The sequence below is a fragment of the Gracilinanus agilis genome, chromosome 3 (assembly GCF_016433145.1).
Source record: "Gracilinanus agilis isolate LMUSP501 chromosome 3, AgileGrace, whole genome shotgun sequence".
In the NCBI taxonomy this organism is placed as follows: Eukaryota; Metazoa; Chordata; class Mammalia; order Didelphimorphia; family Didelphidae; genus Gracilinanus; species Gracilinanus agilis.
The window spans coordinates 193,017,046-193,035,823 of NC_058132.1; the positions used below are offsets into that span (position 1 = coordinate 193,017,046).

An 18,778-nucleotide genomic window follows, 5' to 3' on the forward strand; every position below is an offset into this window, starting at 1 on the left:
TATCATATTTCAAGAAATCATGGAAGAAAACTACCCAAATCTATTAGAACCAGAAGGCAATGTTAATGCAGAAAGATTCTATTGATTATTTTCTCAAAAAAGAAACCCAGGATGAAAACTCTATGAAACATCATAGCCCAAAAACAATTCTCCTAGGTCAAAGAAAAAATATTGTAAGCAACCAGAAAGAAAGTATTCAAATCCTGGGGAACCATAGTCAGGATTACTTTTGATTTAGCAGTTACCAAGATAAAGAAGTTAGGAGCTTAGGAGGAGGAGGGGAGGCAGCAGGAGATTTACAACTAAGAATGACTAACCAAGAATAAATGAATAGAGTCCTACTGGGAGGAAAATTGACCTTAAATGAAATAGAGGACTTATAGGCATTCCTGAAGAAAAAACCAGAGCTGACTAGAAACCTTTAAATATAAACATAGGAGTCAAAAGAAGCATTAAAAAGGTGAGCATTCAGAAAAGATCATAAAAGGATGAAATGCTTACGGTCTAATAAGGGGAGATAATATAAATACCCCTCAGAATTCTAATGTAATAAGTGGTTATAAAGGAAGTTAATAAGACAGGGGCCTGAGAGTGATTTTATTATGTTTTGATCATTTTACAAGACAGGAAAAGGAGAGGGACAAGGAAAATCCTAGAGATGAAAGCTAGGTAGTTTAGCATACAGAGCAAAGGGCCTAGAGTCAGGAAGACTGGAGTTTAAATCTAGCTTTAAACACTTACTAGTCATGTGACCCTGGGCAACTTAACCCTCTTTGCCTCAGTTTACTCATCTGTCAAATGATCTGGAGAAGGAAATGGCAGACCACTCCAGTATCTTTGCCAAGAAAATCCCAAAAATGTGGTCATTAAGAGTCAGAGGTGACTAAAACAACAACAAACAACAACAAAAGAGATGAAAGTAGAAATAAGGGTAAGAGAACCTCTCACACATAATTAAAGCATGCAAGTAGATTATGCAAAAACGGAGAAAGTGATATGGATGATTCACTTTCATCTGAACAGATCAAAAAAAGGTAGAAACACACACAGAGTGTTTGGTTTAGAAATACATTCGAATCAACATGTAAGGAATGAGTGGCAGCTGGGTAGCTCAGTGGATTGAGAGTCAGGCCTAGAGATGAGAGGTCCTAGGTTCAAAGCTGGCCTCAGACACTTCCCAGCTGTGAGACCCTGGGCAAGTCACTTGACCCCCATTGCCCACCCTTACCACTCTTCCACCTAGGAGCCAATACACAGAAGTTAAGGGTTTAAAAAAAAACACGGAAGGAATGAGAAGATGTGAAGTGAAGAATAAAAGGAGGGTTCAGTAATAAGTAAAACAAATGCTAACCTCAAAAGGAAAGTCATGGAAAGGTCTGTAAAAGGAAAGAAAGGGTAAGAACCTATGATTTGGGAAGGGAAGACTAGAGTGGCAAGAGAGCAGAAGCAGCACCAAGAACAGAAGCACTGGTGCTAAGCATACTCCTCTCACAGAGCAAAGATTGGAAAATGAATAAAATAGGATAGATGGAAATGCACATTCAATAGTCATAATTGTGAATGTAAATGGGATGAATTCCATCACAAAACAGAAGAAAACAGCAGACTGGATTACAAAGCAGACTCTAACAAGATATATTCTTGAAACATAAAAATAAGAAGTCAGAACAAAATCTATTATACATCAGCTGAATTTTAAAAAGCAAAGGTAGCAATAATAATCTCAGATAATACAAGAGCAAAACATAGACTTGATTAAAAGATAAAGAAATAAATTTTATTAAAATACCATAGAAAATTAACTAATATCAATAGTTAACATATATGCACTGAATGGCAAAACATCTAAATATTTAAAGGAACTAGATGAGTTTCCAAGGACAATATAAAACTAAACTAAAAACTAAAAGCAGTAAAACTAAAGCAGCAAAGGACCCCAATGTTGCTCTTCTTAGAAGTAATCAAATATAACAAACAAACAAACAAAGTTAAGGACCTGAATAGGACTTTAGGAAAGTATCTATAATAAATCTCTGGCAATTATTGAATGGGAATGGAAGCTAGTACATATATTTCTCAGTTGTGTGTCGCACCTTTACAAAAAATGACCATAAAAAATCTTACAAACATATCCAGAAAAATAGAAATATTAAGCACATTTTTACTGATCATAATATGAAAAAGTCATATTCAGCAAAGAGCAGTTGAATAATGGATTAAAATTAATTGGAAATTCAATAACTTAATCCTAAAACCAGGAGAGAGCAGTTTATATAACAACTATACTGCAAAGATAAACTTTGAAAGACTTAAACATTCTGACCAGTGCAACAACAGCCATAATTCCAGGGGACCAATAAGAATGCATGCTATTCTCCCACTGACAGAAAGGTAATGTACTCAAGATGCATAACCCTGGACAAGTCACTTAACCCCATTCACCTGGGGAGTAGAAAATAAAAAGTTCATTGAGGGAGGGAAGAAAGGAAGGAAGAAAGAGAAAGCCTCTGGTCAATCACTTAACTGCAGGCATATGAGGTGTCATCTCTCCATTTTACAAATAAGAGATGACTTTTCTAAGGTGGGAGGAGAGGGAGAGAGACAGAGACAGACAGAGACAGAGAGACAGAGAGAGGTACAAGTATTTGTATATATACATATAAACATAAAAACTTAGAATTTATCATTTAAGTAATGGTATGAAAACTGGAAATCAAATGCCCTGCTTTTTGGTATATTCTCCTACTACAGTATTTGGTCATTCTTACTACCTTATTCTATTTCATACAAATTTTAAAATATAAGAATTCAAAGAATCAACCATCCAAATAAATGTTAGAGGTCCCAAATTAAAACATGGACAAACCAATGGATTATTTTAACAAAGGGGCAGTTCTGCAGAATTATTTCTCTAAACTCACTTCTAAACAATGACCTAACAAACTGAAATCTGAAAGTATTTTGTGCACATGCGTGCACATGCAAACACATATACTCCTGCACAGAAAATAACTAAATAATCAAAGACCTTGCCACCAGAGCTCAAGCAATTTGATTCACATAGCCTAAAGTTACAACCAGTGTCTGAAGCTATGAATTAATGCTGTATCCGTTTTGTGTTTTTCAGCTCAGAAGCTAAAAGTCTGCCTCGTTTCAATCCACAGGAAAAAAGGGCATTAGATTCATTAATGCAACAGCTAACAAAATTCTTGGAAAAAGAGGATGATTTTTAAAGATGAATTAGTAGATATGCAAGTTATATATATATATGTAATATAATATAAAACTTTATATGTGTATAGGTAATGGTTTAAGACTAAACAGAACAAATAGTTGGCATTGAAGAAAAACATAGCATATTAAGTTCCTATGTATATTTCTACTGTAAGGGATAAATATACTTCTAGAGGATAAGATCCCATTATTTTATTACTTGTCTTATTAAAATGTTGACTAAGCTTTCTTCTGGAAATCTAAAATCCTCATGCATTATTTGTCAGTGTAAAAGACTAGCAGACTAACAAAACTAATTCAGAAAAATGGTTAAAGTTGGGGGCAGATAGGTAGCACAATGGATACGGGGCCAGGCCTGGAGTTGAGAGTATCTGAGTTCAAATGTGGCCTCAGACATTTCCTACTATGTGACCCTGGGCAAGTCACTTAACTAAAATTGCCTAGCTCTTGCCTCTCTTCTGTCTTATAAAGACAGAAAGGTTTAAAAGGGCAGGGGTGTGTGTTGGGTGGGGGGGATGGTTACAATCCACAATTCTTTATTCTGGAGAACTCACCTACATCAGAATTGTATAGGTCACTGAGTAATTAAATAATTTGCTCATGGTCATATTAACTACTGTGTATGTAAGGGAAGTCTTGAACCCAAGTCTTCCTGACTATTGCCAAGGCCAGTTTTCTATCCATTTCTATCCATTATGTATAAATTATATACATATATAACATATGTATAACAAATATGTCAATGTTTCCTTCCTAAAAATGGATAATAATATCCTCTTGCTGACAGCCCTTTAGGTCTAAATTTAACAAAAACAACAAAGCATGTATATGTACCTATTGGTGGTTTAGTATATACTAAGCTTAAAGTTAGGCTAACCCAGGTTCAAATCCTGCCTGTAATTTTGTCTCACAATGGACATGTCACAATCTCTTACAACCTCAGTTTCCTCACATGTAAGGAAGGGATAATATCTATAGTGTCTGTCTCACAAGGTTGGCATGAGGTTCAAATAAGAATCTATTAAAAGTACTTTGCAAACCTTAGATTGTTTTATGACTGTTATTTATATATTACAAAATGGGGATGTTCTCTTATGGTTCAAGAGATTTTAGGGAAAACTGAGTACGTGAAAACAAACAGCATAAAGAAGAATTAGCATTACTGATGCTAAGAAAAAAAAAAGTATATCATAAAGGGAAACCTCAGAATCCACTCATAACTCTGTACTTTTGCTAACTCCTCCTTATTTTTTCACCCAACCATTAAGCATTTTAAGTTACTTTTTCCATACTCAAGTTTAGAGGTTGGTTGATTATTTTGTCTTGCTCTCTAGTCAGCCTAGTTCTAAAAGTAGAATGTTAAGACAGGTTCAAGAACCATAGGATTTCCTATGAAGATTACCCAATTAATGATTATTCATTTTAATAATCCTATGCTTTCTTCATTTCTGATTCATTAATAAATTAGTAATTGCCCTACGGACTTCTCCAGGACTCCATGAGTTTGGTTTTCTTAAACAAAAGCCTCTTTATTTCCCTCTCTGGTAATGGTTGTGCTCAGTTCAATAGGTTGTCAATGTCTGATATTCTGAAATGGGAGGAAATCCTATGCTGTTTTTATAAACATTCAATATAGATTGCTATGAACTTGACTTTACAAAAAAATTAGAATATATCTGCCAACCCAGTAATGACCCAAGCCAGCTCCATAAGGCTATTTAGCTGAGGCCTGCCAAATGCTCAAGGCCTTTGGGAGAAGAGAAAGAACAGTATAGCATAGAAATTAAAGACCTTTCTTCTCCCTTCCCAGTATGCAACTGAGTGAGACACCTACTAGAACCTAATCCTGTTAATTTATTGGCTGCCTGCCTAGGCACTCCATTAGATTTCCATTAATACACTAACAGCTGCAGTCTCTTAGCAAGCACATTCTTCTTAATGGAAATGCCACATAGATTACAAGGCAGGGATCAAGTTCTACCTCCTGCTGAATTATGTGTATTTAAAATCAATAGCAAACTTGTTTCAGAAATAGTGAACTTCAAGCAGTTGTTAATACACAGACACACTAAAAACCAGTCCAGAGCTGACCTTTTCAAAGATAGAAGCAAATGTTCACTTTCATAACTGAGATTCACCATTTTCCCATAAAAAACTATTTCATTCCATGTTTATTAAGCACTACTGTATAGAGAACTGATAGAAATTTATTATGATGAATAAAACGATCAAATGCTCACATTATTATGTGTCTATTTTAAACTACAAAATTATTTTAGTCAAAGCATCGATATTAACCTTAATGGTATTTTTGTCTTTTTACTTAAAGTTAATTTAACTTGAAACTGCAGTTTCAAATATGAAACTCTGAAGAACTATATGCAGCTATTCCTAAACTAGATATGACAGTTTTAGCTTATATTTTAAAAATTCAAACAAATTATAAACTATTTTTAAAATCAGTTAGGCTCCTTTTTTTTAATAATATACATTGGACCTCAGAAAAGAACTTCTATCATATAATGATATCAATATGTTTCACCCTGGGGGGAACATACTTAATAATCAGTGCATTGTGTGATATTATTCATTGCTAGAATCATTTTCAGAATTATTTCCAATATTACTGCTGATATCCAGTGTAAGAATTTTCCCAGCCACCAATGAGGCAGCAAATTACTAGAAGAATTGAACTACACCCATGTTGATACTGTTCTGAATTTGATTTTCTCAATCAGTTCTGAATTCATCTGAGTACATTTTAGTTTTATTCTTATCTCTCTGTCTGGGTGGAATAGCTAAGACAATAGATGACATTTAGTATCCAAAAGGATCTTCATAGGTTTGAGCTCTGGGTTGATTCTAGTAAGATGAAATTCAGTAGGAATAAGTTTGAGGCCTTGAATTTAGTTGTGAAAATCATCTTCACAAATATTAGAGAGGCATGAATATATAGAAATTGTTCTAAAAATGATTGTAGGATTTTAATGGACTTCCAGCAGCAATATTATGTGGCAACTAAAATATTTAGTGCATTAAGAGACTATAGTTTACAGGGATAGGGAGGTAGGAGTCTCACTGTAATCTGTCCTCAGACATCATGTGGAGTATTCTATTCAGTTCTGAGCACCTTGGATTAAGAAGTGCATTGATAATCTAGATCAGTGGTTCCCAAACATTTTTGGCCTACCGCCCCCTTTCCAGAAAAAAATATTACTTAGCCCCCTGGAAATTAATTTTTTTAAATTTTAATAGCAATTAATAGGAAAGATAAATGCACCTGTGGCCATCACCACTTCCCTAGATCACTGCAGCACCCACCAGGGGGCGGTAGCACCTACTTTGGGAATCACTGATCTAGGGAGTGCCCAAAGGAAGATAACTAGGATGTTGAAAGTTCTTGATTCCAGGAGGACTCAATAAGGATTAATTGAAGGAATTTGACATATTTAACCTGGAGAAAAGAAGATTCAGGGGAGATATAATAGCTGTCTTTAAGTATTTGAGGGACTGTAATATGAAGGAGAGCTTAGATATTTCTCAGTATATGAGCTTCCCATTTAGGCAGAGACTTTGAAAATACACTGTTTAAGGAAATGTTAGCTTTGCTGCCCTAAAGGGGATCCACAATCTGAAGATTTCAACCACACACTTAGGAACAAGTTAGCTATACTAATAAATAAAAACTTCTGTGGATCCAAACTTGTAGCTTTCCAAATATATACCTACAGCTCTGATGCTCAACATTCTTCCCTATTGGGCTATGAGCCCCTTGAGAGATAGGACAGACTTTTTTGCCCTTCTTTGTATTCCAAGCAATAGCATAGCATCTGAAATACAGCAGGAGGCACTTAACAAATGTTACTGAGAGGCAGCTAGGTGGTTTAGTGGATAGAAAAGCAGGCTTAGAGATGGGAAGTTCATATTTGGCCTCAGACCTTCCTAGCTGTATGACCCTGGGCAAGTCACTTAACCCCAGATGCCTAGCCCTTACCTATCTTCTGCCCTGGAACTTACTTAGTATTACTTAGTATTGATTCTAAGACAGAAGATAGGATTTTTAAAAATAAACTTTTTATTTAAAAGTGCTTGATCACATAGTTTGACAGGGATATGATTGGGGATGTAGACTCTAAAAGATCACCCTAGTGCAAATAGCAATAATATGGAAATAGGTCTTGATCAATAACACATGTAAAAACCCAGTAGAATTGCTCTTCGGCTATCAGAGGTGGGTGGGAGGAGGGGAGCGAAAGAGTATGAATCCTGTAACCATGAAAAGGTTTTCTTAATTGACCAATAAAAAAAGATTCCCAAAAACAAACAAACAAATAAGTAAATGTTTATTGGCTGACTGATGCCACTGATTTTGTACTCTACTTGCTAATGTTTGGACATGAACCCCATCTAATTATTGATTTGTGTTTTTGACTAAAGACTGAAGAAACTCACAACTAATACAGCTCCTGGCTAAAAGAGAAACTAAATAAAGCTGCTTATCACTTGGATACAACTTCAACACAAAAGAATGCTAAAAGAAATAAATAGCATTGTGATGCCTGAATCCATTGTTAACACCTTTGACAACATAATAGAATTCTGCAGTGAAATCTTAGTATTCAGAGGACAAACTAGTAAGCAGACTGCTGAAAAGCTACTCTATACTTAGCTTTGAAAGGGATTGCCCAATTCACCTATTTACATAACATTCTCAGAGGCTTGTAGGGACTCTACAAAAATAATCTGCTACCATTACTTACTGCTAATAGGTGAGTTAATTGGACTCCTATTGAGCAAGTAGAAACTGATGGTTACTCCTGTCTTTGGACTGTAAATCAAAAGAGTCCAGTTGAAAAAGACCAAATGAAAATGACTGCATATTGTACCCCAACAACTAGCTCAAATGGAGAGAGAATGAAACTAATGGGAGAGAATCAAACCTTTAGGTCTAAAGGTCATACTTTTTCGAACAAATACTCCAGTCAAAGGGACACTTAGAATACAGATCTACCCCACCTCTCCCCCAACCCCTCCATCCCCAGCAAAGAATGTAGTAACAATCCTAACCAGACTCATTCCTACAAGTTTATAAGTTCAGATTTGTGAAGGCAGGCTGTTAATTCTGACGAGAAGTGTGATCATTTCATAATATCAACTGGCACTGGCATGAGAGAATAAGCCAATAAGTCCCAGAAGAGTAAGGACTATCTGACCAGAGACCAGACTAATGTAAAACATTATAGATGAAACAGTTACCAGAGGTTCTGAACAAGCAGCACTGAAAGTTACTGGGCAGCTAGGTGGCTCAGCGGATTGAGAGCCAGGCCTAGAGGTGGGAGGTCCTAGGTTCTAATCTGACCTCAGGTACTTCCCAGCTGTGTTACCCTGAGCAAGTCACTTAATCCCCTCTCAAAACTAATTCTCAAGATTTTAAAGAGATTTTCTTTTTAGTAGAAAAATCTTAAGTTTTGCTTTTACTCAAAAGAGGAAACCAAGAAGATTCCAGCATCTACAGACCCATGTGTTTGCTCTCTCACTTCTATCAAATCTGTAAGAATAATCTATGTACACATTTAGGGTATTCTCAAGAAAAACATGAAAAAAAAAACAAATACTTTTGCAGATAATTTAACTGTATCTTTCTGGTCACACAACTGGAAGAGGCAAAGTAAAGATAAAAAACAACAATCATGGCAGCATTTTAATAAACTAGTAAGAAAAAATACCTTAAAGACTTTCCTCAGACAAGTATCTCCCACAAATCTGTCAAAAACTATTCAGCATTATGACAGATACAACTAAATAGATATCTTTGTCATAAATTTGCTGTAAATGTCTGAGATAAACTGTGAATCCAGGTCTTCCCAATTCCCGACCAGCTCACAGAGAGTTCAGATGGCAAAATGGATAGTGTAGTGTGTTAAGTGAGCAAGACCTGGATTTAAATATTGCCTCAGATATTTACTAGTTGTGTGACCCTGGGGAAAATCTTTTAACCTTTCTGAGGTCATTTTCTTATCTGCATATGGTATATAGAATATACATGGCGATGGATCTATACCTGGCCAATTCCAATGAACCATGGGTACTCTGACCACTTGCTCAAAGGCTTACAATTCAATATGTCATCATGACTGTGGGACTGTGTCAAAGAAGATTGGCAATGGAATAATAAAAACCATCCATTCAGTAAACTAAGAGGAATTGGGGGACTCCTCTCTTCCTCTATCTTCATCAAACTGTTTGGGCCTCTGCCAGCTCTCCTTTGGCTTTCCAACAAAGAAAAGAATATTTTTTTGTTTTGTTTTGTTTTTTCTTCTCTTCCACCTTTCCAACACTAACTATGGAGACTATGTGCAAATGGGAACTCAAATATATGCTTGCTTGAGACTGGTTTTCAAGTGCCTAGTTACCTCTTCTGCTTTGTGTTCTTTTTCCCTGGTGCAGGTAAACAGTGAGCCTGACTTGACAATTTGCTGGTCTTGGCAATTTCATCATGGGTTTGAAAGTTCAAGAGTTTTGGAATCAAGGGCTAGCTGCCAAAGGGAGGTGATTCCTATAACTTTAGCACTTTTCAAGGAAAAGAATACAACCACCAAGAGGATTCTTCATCCAAATGGCTAAATAAAGCCCAAGTCATGGCCTAACTTGCCAGAAGATCTGAATTTGTGAGATGGGTGGGCAGTGCAGGTCAGTGGTAAACATGGAAATATCTCTTCAGTACTCCTACATAATATTCATGTTTTGAGTATTTGCTAATACATGTTTATGAATCTTGTGCTTTAAAATTTTATTTTGTAAACCTGGTAAGACTTACATGAATTGATGCAAAGTAAAGTGACCAGAACCAAGAGAACATTGCATACGGTAAAAGAAATATTATGAGATGATCAACTCTGAATGACTTATTATTCTCAGCAATACAATGATCCCAGACAATTCTGAGGGACTTATGATGAAAAATGCTATCCACCTCCAGAGAAATAACTGATGGAATTTTATTCATGAATTTATATATGTGTGTGTATGTGTGTGTGTGTCTTCTTCCCAAGTATGACCAATACAGAAATATGTTTTGGATGATATCACATGTTTAACCAATATCGAGTCACTTGCCATCTCAGGGAGTATGGAAAGAAGGAAAGGAGGAAGAGAATTCAGAATTCAAAATTTTAGAAAATTAATGTTAAAAATCATCTTACATGTAACTGGGAAAAATAAAATATTGAAGAAAAAAGAATGTATTTTGTATTGAAAAGAAATAGCTGAACTATACCTGACATCTACTACCTTTTTAATTCTTTTCAAGAGAAACCCTAGATATGAGCCATATAGAAGCCTTAAGGGTTTTTCCAAGGGAAAAGTGGAGAAGTAGAATAAGAAAGAGTAAGAAAAGCTTCATTATTCCCCTCTTTGCAGTTAGACTCTCCTAGGAATGAACTAGAAACTGTTTGAGCTCAGAGCCAAGGCTCCTTTGTGGACACTCCCTTCTGGCCTGCAGCAGATAGTTAAATGGGGACAATATTGGCACTTCCCTCACAAGTCTGTTGTGAGGATCAGATCATAAAGTATATGCAAATCACTTTGCACATTAAAATACAACATAAATGAGCTATTGCTCACTCAAAATAACCTACAAAAGTATTCAAACATAATATGTATTTTCTATTGATTATAAGGTTCTCCAAATGTTTTCTACTTGCAAATGACATTAAACTGTATTACACCCTGGAACACTATGTGGCCCCTCACTGAAATCCATTGCAGTAAAAAAGACTGGCCTAGACATCCTTATTGTGTTTATTTCTTGTACAGGTCAGAGCAAATAATACGATGACCTTGGTCTAGAATTAGAAAGGAAAACTTGAACCATTAAAAGAACTGAAATTTTCTAAATACATGGGATCTCAAATTGGTGACTATTGAAGAGCCAGTCTTTTTAATACCAATATTTTCCTGATGCAATATTCCATAGTTTGTAGGACTACATAAGGATCTCAAAAAAACTTAAAACAACAAATAACCCAATCATCAACACAAAGATGAAAACCTCAGCACAACGGCTTCTACTAAGCTATAGTGTATTACCAACAATTTGCATCAAAGGAAAGTATCAAGGAAATGTATGATCAGAAAAGGAGTTGGTTTAGATATATAGAAAGAATAACATATACTGAGAAGGAGCATTCACTGAAAACCTTTTTAAAAGAAGAAGGTGAATGGTAAAAATATTCTTCAGAACATTAAATAGCTATTAAAATTCCTTTATACTGGTTCTATGAGGAAAACTTGAACAAGAATCATTCAAGATGAAAGGTCATAAATTAGCTTATTATTAATATTTGTAGGAGGGATATCTATGTTGATAAAATCGTAGATGTCCCAAAGTACCTAGAATGCTATATTTCAACTACATTTTTGCCCTCTCAGAGATGGAAGAAAGTTGGTGTCTCCTTATATATTATTATAAATGACCAGTTATATGTGAGGAAACATTTTTTATATATGAGGAGATGCACATATTTTGTGATACAAATCTTTCATGTAGTAGGACCATCACCGATGTCATTGGTAAAGATGAAATAGTAGATCTTTGGCCAGCCTGATGATTTCCAGGTAGAGGAATTTGTGATGAGCCTAAACAACAGAAATAATCTACATCAAGCAAAATAAGCTCCTTTGCAGTAAGGATGAGATTGCCAAGTGCATTCTTTCTTCAATGAGAAGAAAATATCCCCACAAATACCAGAGATAAAGAACAGTAGGCATAAAAGCTCCAAGACTTTTGAACAATGCTTTATTGTACATGGTTTTAGTAACCCGCAAAGGTCTATATATATATATATATATATATATATATATATGTGTGTATACATATATATATTAATTAGTGAATTCATTTTCATCTTTAAGCTCTTTAGAATAGATCGTACATATACATTTTTAACTGATTGAATTTATCCACAAGTGTTTCAGTCTCTTTCCCACTCTCCCCATACCACAGAAGGGTTCATTCATGAGACAGACAGATTCATGCAAATTAAGTCTTTCATGTTTCTGCCTCTCAGTTTACTCTCTGGAGGGAGCATTCACAATTTATTCTTCCACTACTAATTTTGTAGTCTTGTATGATGTTCTCTTGGTTCTACTCATTTCACTGTTCATTATCCTGTATAGCTCTTTCCAAGTTTTTTTAAATTAACCTGCTGATCATTTCTTATGGTACAGTTATATTTCATCACAATCATATACCATAATTCGTTTAGTTATTCCCCAATTGATGAACATCCCCTCAATTTCCAATTATTTGCCACCACAAAGAGAGCTACTACAAATATTTTGTAACATAGAGGTTCTTTTCCTTTTACCCTAATCTTCTTGGGAAACAGACCCAACAATGGTATTGCTGGATATATACAGTTTTATAATGCTCTGGGTGCTCTGGGTTCAAATTGTTCTTCAAGATGGTTGGATCAGTTCACAGCTCCACCTACACTGTTATTAGTATCTCCATTTTACCACATCTCCAACATTTGTCATTTTGCTTTTTTTGTCATTTTAGCCAATATGGGTGTTGAGATATTTCAGGATTGTTTTGGTTTGCATTTCTCTAATTAGTGGTAATTAGAGCATTTTTTCATATACCTATATATGGCTTTGATTTCTCCATCTAAAAATTATCTGTTCATATCTTTTGCCCATTAATCAATTGGGAAATGACTCTTATTCTTATAAATTTCACAAAGTTCTCTAAGTAGTTTAGATATGAGATCTCTGTCAGAGAAGCTATCTATAAAAATTTCCCCCAATTTTCTGCTTTCCTTCTAATCTTCATAACATTTGTTTTACTTGTACAGGAAATTTTCAATTTAATGTACTCAAAATTGTCCATTTTACTTCACAATGTTCTCCATCTCTTGTTGACTCATAAATTCCTCTCCTTTCCATAAATCTGATTGGTAATATGTTCCCTATTCTTCTAAATCACTTATATCTCCTTTTATGTCTAGTACCTATATATTTTTATATAATACCATATACTTTATATTATTTGAGAATGAAATTACAGGAAGGTTAATAAATTGCCAAAGCAGTTTTAGATGTTTGAAGGAATGATCCCTCAAAAAAGAAACAAACACACAGTCAGTCAAAGGCACACACTTCTAGGGAAAATGTCAGGGAAGGGGGTACTTATTTTCAGACAAAGTCAATAAATACCCACAATATTAATATTTACTTCTTATCCAATGGCCCCTTGAAAAAGGAACCACAAAAATTGCTAGTGGTGGTTGCAGCTCCCTGAGAGGTAACTGTCAGATGGAGAGAATCTCTGCTTTGGGCTGCACCTCAGTCTATTTTTCTCATTCGGAGTCAGATCTCTACCTTCATAAAGGTCTTGTTCTCGTCTTGGATGTGTTCATCCACAGCAGTCAATGCTTTGACCCCACTATCCTAGTAGTGCTGTAGGAGCTCCTTGGCATACTCAATCTATACCCAATTGTGGCAGCCACTTCTATTGATAGGGGTAGCAATACAGGGGGCTGAAGATATGGGATCTCTGAAGAACCTCCATCAGAATGAGAAGAACCTTTCTGGCTAAGAAGTAGATCAGTCTTCATGTTGATCTCTGGTGTGTCTGCTCCAGAACCTTGGCCTGTCTCATTCTTCCCAAAAGTCCTACTGCTACTGCTGAGAGCTCTGGTACAATACCTGTTAGGAATTCCAGGAAGTCCTAGATGCCTAGCACAACTGCAGCTTTGAAATGGCTCTCAATAATTTTAAAGAAAAGTATGTGGTGCATTTTGATTAGAAACCTAGGATGATAGGGAGAAGTTAGTGTGTTATAAGGAGAAATATCAAGGTTTAGAAGGATGGTTAAAATATAAGATATGATCAAAATTGTGTTTAAAATACATATTAGAAGGGTAATGAAACTAAAAAGATTAGCCTTGAGAAGCTAATTTGTCTACCTATTTCCTAGTCTTCCTTATTTGTAATTGTTCAGTTGTTTTAGTCATGTCCAACCCTCCATGATCCAAATGGGGTTTTCTTAACAAAGATACTAAAGTGGTTTGCTATTTCTTTTTCCAGCTCATTTTACAGATGAGGAAACTGATGTAAACGGGGTTAAGTAACTTGCCTAAGGTTACATAGCTAGTAAATGTTTGAGGCCAGATGTGAGAAAATGAGTCTGATTCCAAGACCCATAACTCTATCCACTTGGTTACCTAGTTTATCTCCCCTTATCTCCTTCCATACACAATCTTCCTTATCTCCCCCTCTTAAAACCATCCTTTGCATTGTTCAATCCAATTTATGCTTGGTCCTGTTCAGAGTCCCTAGCTCCAACCTTTCCCCTTTAACCAAACACTTTCAGAATAAGATAAAAAATCCTTAATGTGGGAGGAGGAAGAAGAGTAGAAGGAAGAGAAAGAGGAGAGATTTGAACCAGTTAGAAATTAAAAGAAGAAAAGAAATTTGAAGGAGATTAGGGACTGAAAAAAAGGAATTGCTTGGTGACTAGCTACGTAATGCTGTAGTCAAAAAGTAACTAAGTTATTGATTACTCCTAAGTAACACAGATGATGATACCAAACAAAAGAAACAGAAATTAAGAGTAAGAACTGGCTTCTGGTAGAAAATGAGCTCAATTTTGAACTTGTTGATTATACTAGTGAGTCATATCACCAATGGGCTGTTGGGAACATGTTTCTAGAGCATAGAAGATCTCAGGGCTTTCTTTGTCTAAGAACTTTATAGAAAAAGATGATTGATGGCAAAGGAATAATCAATAAAATAGTCTGCAGAAAAGATGCCCATGAAAACCTCGATAAATGAGTGGGAAGAAGAAATAAAGAGAAAGAAAAGAAAGAAAAAATTTAAATAGGGGAAATAGTCAAAAATGAAAGATCTAGAATCATAGCATTTCAAAAGCTAAAGGGAAAAAGTTTCATAGGATCTTAGAACTAGAGTTAGAAGGGACCCTCAAGGCTGTCAAGTCCAACTTCCTCATTTTATATAGATAAGGAAACTGAAATATGGGATGGTTAAGTGATCAGTGTCAAATATTTCAGAGAAATTAAGATGTACCTTTTTAAAAAGTCAGTTTAAAGATTAGGATGTCATTAGTAATTATCAAAAGACCAGTTTAATATAAATGTAAGAAAAGAAGCCAAATTACAAAAAGGTAAAGACTTGAGTTGTCTGGCTTCTGACACATAATGGCTGTATGACTTAGGCAAGTTATGACCTTAGTGCTTCAAACAGCTCTTAGATTATAAACTGCAGAAGAGTTATAGGTGTGTATTTGTAGACAGAGTTTTCCATAGCAATGAAGTTATTGGGCCTGATTATGCCCACTCCCCTACCCCCATAAAAGGGGAAAGAGCTACCAGAGCCTTCTAGAGGCCATAAGAGCAAAAAAGAGGCAAAATGATCATTTCAGGAGTGTCAAGGTTTAGGGAAGCATGCTTATAGGCAGAAGGGTGTTCTGGCATCTTTTCTTCTCACATCCTCAGATTAAGATCTCAGAGGAGTCAGCTTAAGTAAAAGATTTAATAACAGAAAAAGAAAATACTTCACAAAAGAAGTGAAGTTAATGGAATCTTATAGTAGAGAAGAATGCAACTATAGATAGTCATTTTAGATTGATTGGTAAGGCATATGCATCAAAAAGTTAAGTATTTCAACAGGTTGATGAAAGAGTTGACCTCATGCCATCTGACAAGTAAAACCATATGGGGACTGATGGACTATGTCAGGAAAAGGGAGAATCAAAGTAAAGCAGACACTGGTTTTAAAAACATAGTGAAGTTTATTTGTTACTTTTATAACCAGTAGAATCTTATAAATCAGTATCTTCATTATATTACCTTTTTGAGTACATCCATTACACATAAAACTTCATTTAAAAGTGAAACATTATAATTCTAGCTAAGAACAGAGTCATTATACAGGTGAGAAGAATCACCATCAAGGGACTTTGGCCCCAAGTGAGGTTCTTTTTTTTCTATTTCAGGTGTCTCTCAACTTCAGACTCATTTTAAGTTAGGAAACAAGAAAGCTGTTCCTGTGAATTCTAATCCCACAGTGAGATCAGTTGAATTGTGTACTTTAGCTACTTTGTCGATTTGTGTTGACCCAGTGGTACTTATCCACCCGGGGTCCTGGAAACACAGCAGCAGGCCTGTAGCACTTGTGGATCTTGTATGGGACATAAAAGGTACTTCCTGGGAGGTTGGGGCGCCCATCAGTCATATTCTTTTTACGGGAATATTGGAACCAAGTTTGGAGGGGCTGCTTGAAATACTCAACCTGAGAAAGAATGCAAAGACTCAGCATTCTAGAAACGGACCAATCAGGTCTTGGAACTAAGCAAAAACTGATTAAATGAAGCATAAGTCAAACAAAATATCCCTCCCATCCAGAGTATTTTAGTTATATCTTACCTGATAAATGCTTTTTGGATTTCTGACTTTAGGAATTACTTGAGGCTCTCTGCCACATGTATCCTCATCAGAGGAAGTGCCAGAATAGTAGTCAGATGTGACTTTATTAATAGCATGACTGATCTGTTGAGATATTTCCCATTCTTCCTGCCTGCCATTAAAACAAGCAACTATAAATGGACGATTTTTCTCACCATACCTAAATAGAAAATGGAGACAAAGCTTTGAGGCAAGAATTTAAACTAAGGTTCCTTTTATTTCTAAAAACTACAATTATGAACCCCTCACCTCTTTCTCTGTCTTTCTAAGCAAACTCAAGCATTTTCTGGGGGGCAGAGTGAGAGGGAGTCTACTTCATCAGTTGAAGAAAGTCTGATTCAAAGGATAGATACAAGAGTGGAATAGGCAAAAGGCAGTTATTGGGATACTCTTTGACTCAAAGACTATTGCATTATTACAAATAATAATAGTAGGATTTAAGTGACACTATCCTCCCCCTCCCCAAATTGGTGGTAAAGAAAAGAAAGTATATTTTCTTTTTGGTTCAGTTAGTAGACCAATTTGGTTCTTTAGTAAAATTCCCTTATGATGATGCCTTCAGTATTTACATGAAGGTCATATCTTGAAGAAGAGGATAATAAGTGTATGCTAAGTTTAATGATACCCTTGACCTTGCCCTTTCTTCTCCAAACCAGTGGAAGCCTGGCTCATAAGGGTTCAATTTAAAATTTCAAAAGGTAACAATTCAATCAAAATGGCTCACCCCACTACTTTTTCAATTTCAAAAAGATACCAAATATTAAAGAAAAATAAATAATCAAGGTAATTGGGAAGGTAGTAGGAGCCTACTGAGGTACCTGGTAAAGGCATAATGGTCTTGATACCTTAATGGTTATGATACCTGCATAATACCTTGATTAGGGGACGAAAGAATCCTGATCGTCCTAGGGCTATCTTCCATGAAGCCTACTTCTAAAGGTAACTAGAAGTTACGGGGTAAACACTGCTCATTTCTGGGTACTCACCTGCAGCATACTTCAAAGGGATCTACCCATATGGTCATCTCCTTTGGAAGTCCCAGGTGAAAAAAATTCACATTACTTTCAGCACATGCCCTCTCCAGAAGGGGATCTTTTTTCTGTTGTTTATTTATCCTGATACACCTAATTCAAGGAGAGGCAATAATAAGGGTACAACTACTTATCTTTTTGCAAAGTTATCTGGTCTATAAGCATATTACATTTTCTTTCTTTTTGCAGCTAGAGTAGGATGCAAGTTATGGAAGAGAAGGCTATATTGGAAATTTCATTTTATAGCTGACAAAAAAGATGAAGTTTCCTTTATTAAAACTTTTACTCAGAAACTCAGAATCCAGACTTTTACCACTCCTTCAACAAATTCTATATGTTTTGCTGCAAGTACACAGTAAAGACCCCTCTTCAAGTTTTCCCTTCAAACGTGTTTTCTATTGAACACAAAGGTATGCTAGAGCCAACTCAGAATGACTAGTAAGAACTAATTATTTAATTAGTTATATTGTAATAATGTATATTCCTCCCTTACCCCAGTATCCAAATATTTGGGCCCATCATGGACAACAAAAAAGAATGGAAAAAGAGATGAGAAGAAATCTTTGCATCTGAGTACAAGTTCTTAGCACAGCTATTTGTTCTTTTCCTTTACCATACACAAAATAAGCCTTACCTGAAAGCTTGTCCTTTAGAAGGAATATCTGGGTACCAGTGCATTCTGTATGTCTCAAACAGTATCGCCATCAGTTTTGCTGCAAATTCTTCTATTTGTTGCTTATTCAGCTTATCAGATTTTTTCACCAGTCTTGTGATGAAGAAAATTGTTGTGGCAATTTCATCTTTCATTTTTAAAAAGGGAGATCTAAAGATTTCTTCAAAACACCAAGAAGGAACAATAAGAAATTAGAAAGGTAAGTAGCATATCTACTTCTATTCATCATGTAACTTTGGCCTAAGTTTTGAGCAAAAAAAAAAAAAAAAAAAAAAAAAAAGCTAATATTTAGAATTAAACTCTTTAAAGACTTTACCTAGCACACTATGTTAACCAAAAAAACACTTGATTGA

General features: G+C 35.5%; 1 protein-coding gene across 1 annotated transcript; it reads right to left on the reverse strand.

Annotated features, from left to right (window-relative positions):
- Positions 1 to 16,347: 16,347 nt before the first annotated feature.
- Positions 16,348 to 18,574, reverse strand: BTG4 (BTG anti-proliferation factor 4). The gene is made up of 4 exons (XM_044666304.1): positions 18,387 to 18,574; positions 17,708 to 17,845; positions 16,683 to 16,881; positions 16,348 to 16,548 (listed from the first exon to the last, which is right to left on the reverse strand). Exons 1-4 carry the CDS (start codon positions 18,557 to 18,559, stop codon positions 16,348 to 16,350), a joined length of 711 nt encoding a protein of 236 aa, XP_044522239.1. The 5' UTR covers positions 18,560 to 18,574.
- Positions 18,575 to 18,778: the final 204 nt, after the last annotated feature.

Excerpts from the sequence above, each read along its gene's own strand:
- BTG4 (XM_044666304.1), bottom strand. The coding sequence starts at position 18,559 with ATGAAAGATGAAATTGCCACAACAATTTTCTTCATCACAAGACTGGTG. Across the intron at positions 17,846-18,386 it reads TCTAAAGGACAAGCTTTCAG|GTGTATCAGGATAAATAAAC; the intron begins GTAAGGCTTATT and ends TCCTTGAATTAG. Across the intron at positions 16,549-16,682 it reads ATCCAAAAAGCATTTATCAG|GTTGAGTATTTCAAGCAGCC; the intron begins GTAAGATATAAC and ends ATTCTTTCTCAG.